The sequence below is a fragment of the Mandrillus leucophaeus genome, unplaced genomic scaffold, assembly GCF_000951045.1.
Source record: "Mandrillus leucophaeus isolate KB7577 unplaced genomic scaffold, Mleu.le_1.0 Scaffold787, whole genome shotgun sequence".
NCBI lineage: Eukaryota > Metazoa > Chordata > Mammalia > Primates > Cercopithecidae > Mandrillus > Mandrillus leucophaeus.
In genome coordinates this window covers 268,549-272,589 of record NW_012108552.1, presented here as the reverse complement: position 1 = coordinate 272,589, position 4,041 = coordinate 268,549, and the positions used below count along the sequence as shown (strand labels likewise).

Genomic DNA, 4,041 nt, shown 5'->3' with positions numbered 1-4,041 from the left:
AAGTGTAGCTTATCCCATCCTTTTGGCCTAATGAGTAGTTAGTTCTAACATTCTCAGTGATTAATGTCCTATTAATTATGGGAAATACTGACTAGGTCTGGGTTGGTTTTTTTTAATTGTGAAGCTCCAGTAAAATATTTTGACTCACTTGGCTTGGGTCAATTGCTAATGAGGAAGTCTGGGTTTTATAAATTCCCTGACACACACCAGTCATTGCAAAATCCTGATATTGGTCTGTCCTGCATCCTCTGATGGATCCCAGAGGTGCCTTCCTTCAGGGTCTACCAATGACACTTCTAACAGAAAAATGAGCAGAAGCCACTTCTTTTTTTTTTTTTCTGAAACCATTTCTGGGTAACATCTGATGGAAAATTTTGCTCTCCACTGCTCAGTTAAGTAACTAAAGTTCTTCAAGTATCATTGATGCCATTAATCTCTATTTTAGTAAAGGATGATGTAGGCACAGATTTGTTTGAATCAAAAGACTAAATTCTGGATTCTATAACCCTAGACACTTAATGTCAAAAGAACAACTACATAGAAGTCTGTAGAAGCATTCACGTAGCTTGGGAAAAATGGGAGTGTAGCATTGCTTCAGAAAATTGGCGTTTCACATTGCTACCAGAGATGTTCACAGGCAGCACTTGTGGTTAGTCGATGCTGGACACAGAAGCAGCTGCGCATCTATCATCGCCTTTTTTAGAAGACAGACCACACATGTGCAACACGGCAGTTATTATCCCGGTCAGCAATCTAGCCAAAATATCTAATCAGGTTTACAGCTAGGAAATAACAGTTCACTGAGACAGAGTGAAGACATGTTAAAAATCACACAGTAGGAGCAGGTCAAAGAAGTGAAGGAGATATCATATTCGTGGTACTCCAGAAATTAATCCTTGCAACTACATCAGCTAATATTGGAACCCCGCCCCCCGAGATCGACATTTCCAAATATAATATATATCACAAACTAATAGAAACCATTATAATTTAAAGAGAAAGTATCTTGCCATTTACAGACTCTTTAAACTTAAAACCAAACCAGTATCTTTAATGTTGACATGCCTAGAAACAAGTCTGTAGCAATACTAACTTTAAACTAGTCTCTGCTGACTTTAGCTAACTAAAATAAACACATAAGGAAAAATAAACATGTAGGGAAAAACAAAATGTTCACAGTAGGATATGAGAGAATATTTTGGAAGCCATAAAAATATAGCTCCTGTTCCAAATATAATTGATTACAAAGGCACAAAAGTAGCTCAAAACAAAGGATGCAATGAACGAAACCTTGTTAAAATAATCAAGGTTAGAGAAACAATGTTGACGTTATTGTGCAGTTATTCTCAGATTTCCAATTTTCTAGTCACCTTGGTTTGGTTTATTTGGCACCTCTTGGTCTCTCATAAGATTTTGTTGGCACATTTATCTAATCAAATCATTATTATTATTAGGCAACATTACTGAGCACCTGCTGGGTGCCTATTAGGAGCCAAGAATATAAATCTTCGCTAGAGAGACTAGGAACGTGTAAGAAAAAGGGTAACTGACAACACAAGAATACATGCTAATTATGGGCATTGAACTGAATGTACCTGCATTATCTAACAGACTGAACCACGGGACTTTCAGATCAGGCAGGTGGCTTCACACCCAACCCTCATCATTAATAATTTATAATGTGAGGACAGCAAATAAATTTTCAAATCAGTGAATATGAAAGAGTTCAGAAGATCAGATGACTACAAAGGTTCAGGAAGGAGTTCACAGTTATTAGACTACTGAAAGAGCATCTTTCAGAAAGGTTACGACTTACATATACAAATAACTAATTCTTGTTTTATGAATTAAAAGCAGTATTTTTACATCTTTTCATAAATATGTAGGGACATTCGGAGCAGAGGTTTCACAAAAACATAGCTGGGAAGGAATCACCGCAGTGCACTCTTGAATAGATTGTCACTTTAGGACCTGAATCCTGAGAGATCTTCTGCAATAGGGCTAAACCCACTTTTCCTAAATCCTTTTTTGCACTACAGATGTTTAACCTTTTATGATATGCCTTATTAACCGCGCCTTTTCCCCATTGATTAAAAAATTAATAAATGGCATATGGTTCATTAGGAAGATGGTGACAGAGATTTCCTGCTTCAGAAACGCTGGAAGCCGCTGGTTTAAAAGCATCCGGAACAGAGGGCTCTACTCGGGTTCTCTCCCCGCTGCGTCATTTCAGTCGAGGAAAAAGACAGAATTACAAGTGCGCCTTACAGACTCAACAGGGTAGAAACCTTGCTATCATTTCTTTTATTTTGAAGTGAGCTTTTCTATAAACACACGAAACCATGCATTTAACAGTAAAACTGGGGAGTGAAAGAAAGCCCCGCGCGTTCGCCACTTTTCGCCTCCGCTAGAGCGTGACCGTCACGCCCACTGCCACTTACAGGGGGAACGCGCCGGGGCATCATGGGAGTCGGCGGCGGCAGGGATTGTGGGAAATGTAGTTTGGAGACTCCGCCCTCCTCGCCATTCCTGTAATGGCTGCTTCCTGGAAGGTAATGTACGAACTCGTCTCCGACGGATACTTAGTTGCACCAGTGTATTTGTAAAACAGGAGCAAATTTGGGCCTTGCCGTTCCAAAGTAGGAATTCTTTTTCAAATCTTATTATCAAGTCCTGAAATGAACTTATCTGTCTGTTCTGTTTCTTTTTACCTTTTCTTGTGTGGGTGAACTGACCAACTTTTAAGTCTAGTTCCTTGTTGGACAGACTGTTTTCTCTCCTCATTACCTGTCCCTCTACTGTCCATATGGCCTCCACGCTCTGCACTGACTCTAGCTGCCTCTTTAAAATAATAATAGTAATAATAATTAATTTTTAAATCCTTCTCTCCGCCCCCTCCCCACCCCCCATGCTAATAATAGGTCGTGTCACGTGGAACCTCTTAATCTCAGCATCCGGAGCTCCAGGAAGGGAAAATTTCAAGTCAGATAGAATTCTATATATACCATTTCTTTGGTAAGTCTTATTAATTCCCCACAACTTCGCAAAGTTATATGTTGTGTGACTTTTGCCAAATTTGTCTGCATTTCCTGGATGGGAGAGACCCTGAGAAAATGTATAATTTTTACCCACTGGGATATTTTAAGTTTCCAAGTTAGTGGCTCGTGCATTTTTTCTTTTTTTCTTAATTATGAATTCCTGTTCAATTTTTGTTTGGTTGATGCACAAGGTGTTGGCATTATCGTGGAAAATTCCTGGAATTAGATTGTTATCATGAGATAGGGAGATGAGCCTCAAATTACTGTCTTTAACGTCCCTCTGTTTTTCCACCTATAAGATGAGGAGATGGATTGGAAATGATTCATAAAGTGTCCAAAAGATTGGCTGGCCTGTTATTTGTCATGTGTTCATTTTGTCATTTGAAAAGGGAGGAATTTTTAATGGTTCCTTTTTGTTTCCATGTTTAATTTCTAGGAACCTTCAGCCTCCAGATTCCAACATCATGACCTCAGTTTCAACACAGTTGTCGTTAGTCCTCATGTCACTGCTTTTGGTGCTGCCTGTTGTGGAAGCAGTAGAAGCCGGTGATGCAATCGCCCTTTTGTTAGGTGTGGTTCTCAGCATTACAGGCATTTGTGCCTGCTTGGGGGTATATGCACGAAAAAGAAATGGACAAATGTGACTTTGAAAGGCCTACTGAGTCAAACCTCACCTTGAAAACCTTTGTGCTATAGAGGCTAAACCTGAGCTCTGGTGTGTGAAAGGTTCCAAGAATCAGTAAATAAGGGAGTTTCACATTTTTCATTGTTTCCATGAAATGGGAACAAACATACATTTATAAATGGAAAAAAAAATGTTTTCTTTCCAACAAATAATGCACAGAAAAATGCAGCCTATAATTTGCTAGTTAGAAAGGAGGTCAAAGAAGTAAAATGGCTGAAATTTACATAAGTAATATTTCATAATCTTAGAATTCTCTCAAAGCATGTGAAATAGGAAGAAGGAAGTTCTTGCCCAGAATCTTAGGAAATCACCACTGTT

General features: G+C 38.9%; 1 protein-coding gene across 1 annotated transcript; it reads left to right on the top strand.

The window, feature by feature from the left end:
- Positions 1–2,128: 2,128 nt before the first annotated feature.
- On the top strand, positions 2,129–3,843 carry LOC105529851. The gene is made up of 4 exons (XM_011967103.1): positions 2,129–2,257; positions 2,444–2,552; positions 2,922–3,015; positions 3,475–3,843. The coding sequence occupies exons 1-4, from the start codon at positions 2,129–2,131 to the stop codon at positions 3,680–3,682; spliced, it is 540 nt and encodes a 179-aa protein (XP_011822493.1). The 3' UTR covers positions 3,683–3,843.
- Positions 3,844–4,041: the final 198 nt, after the last annotated feature.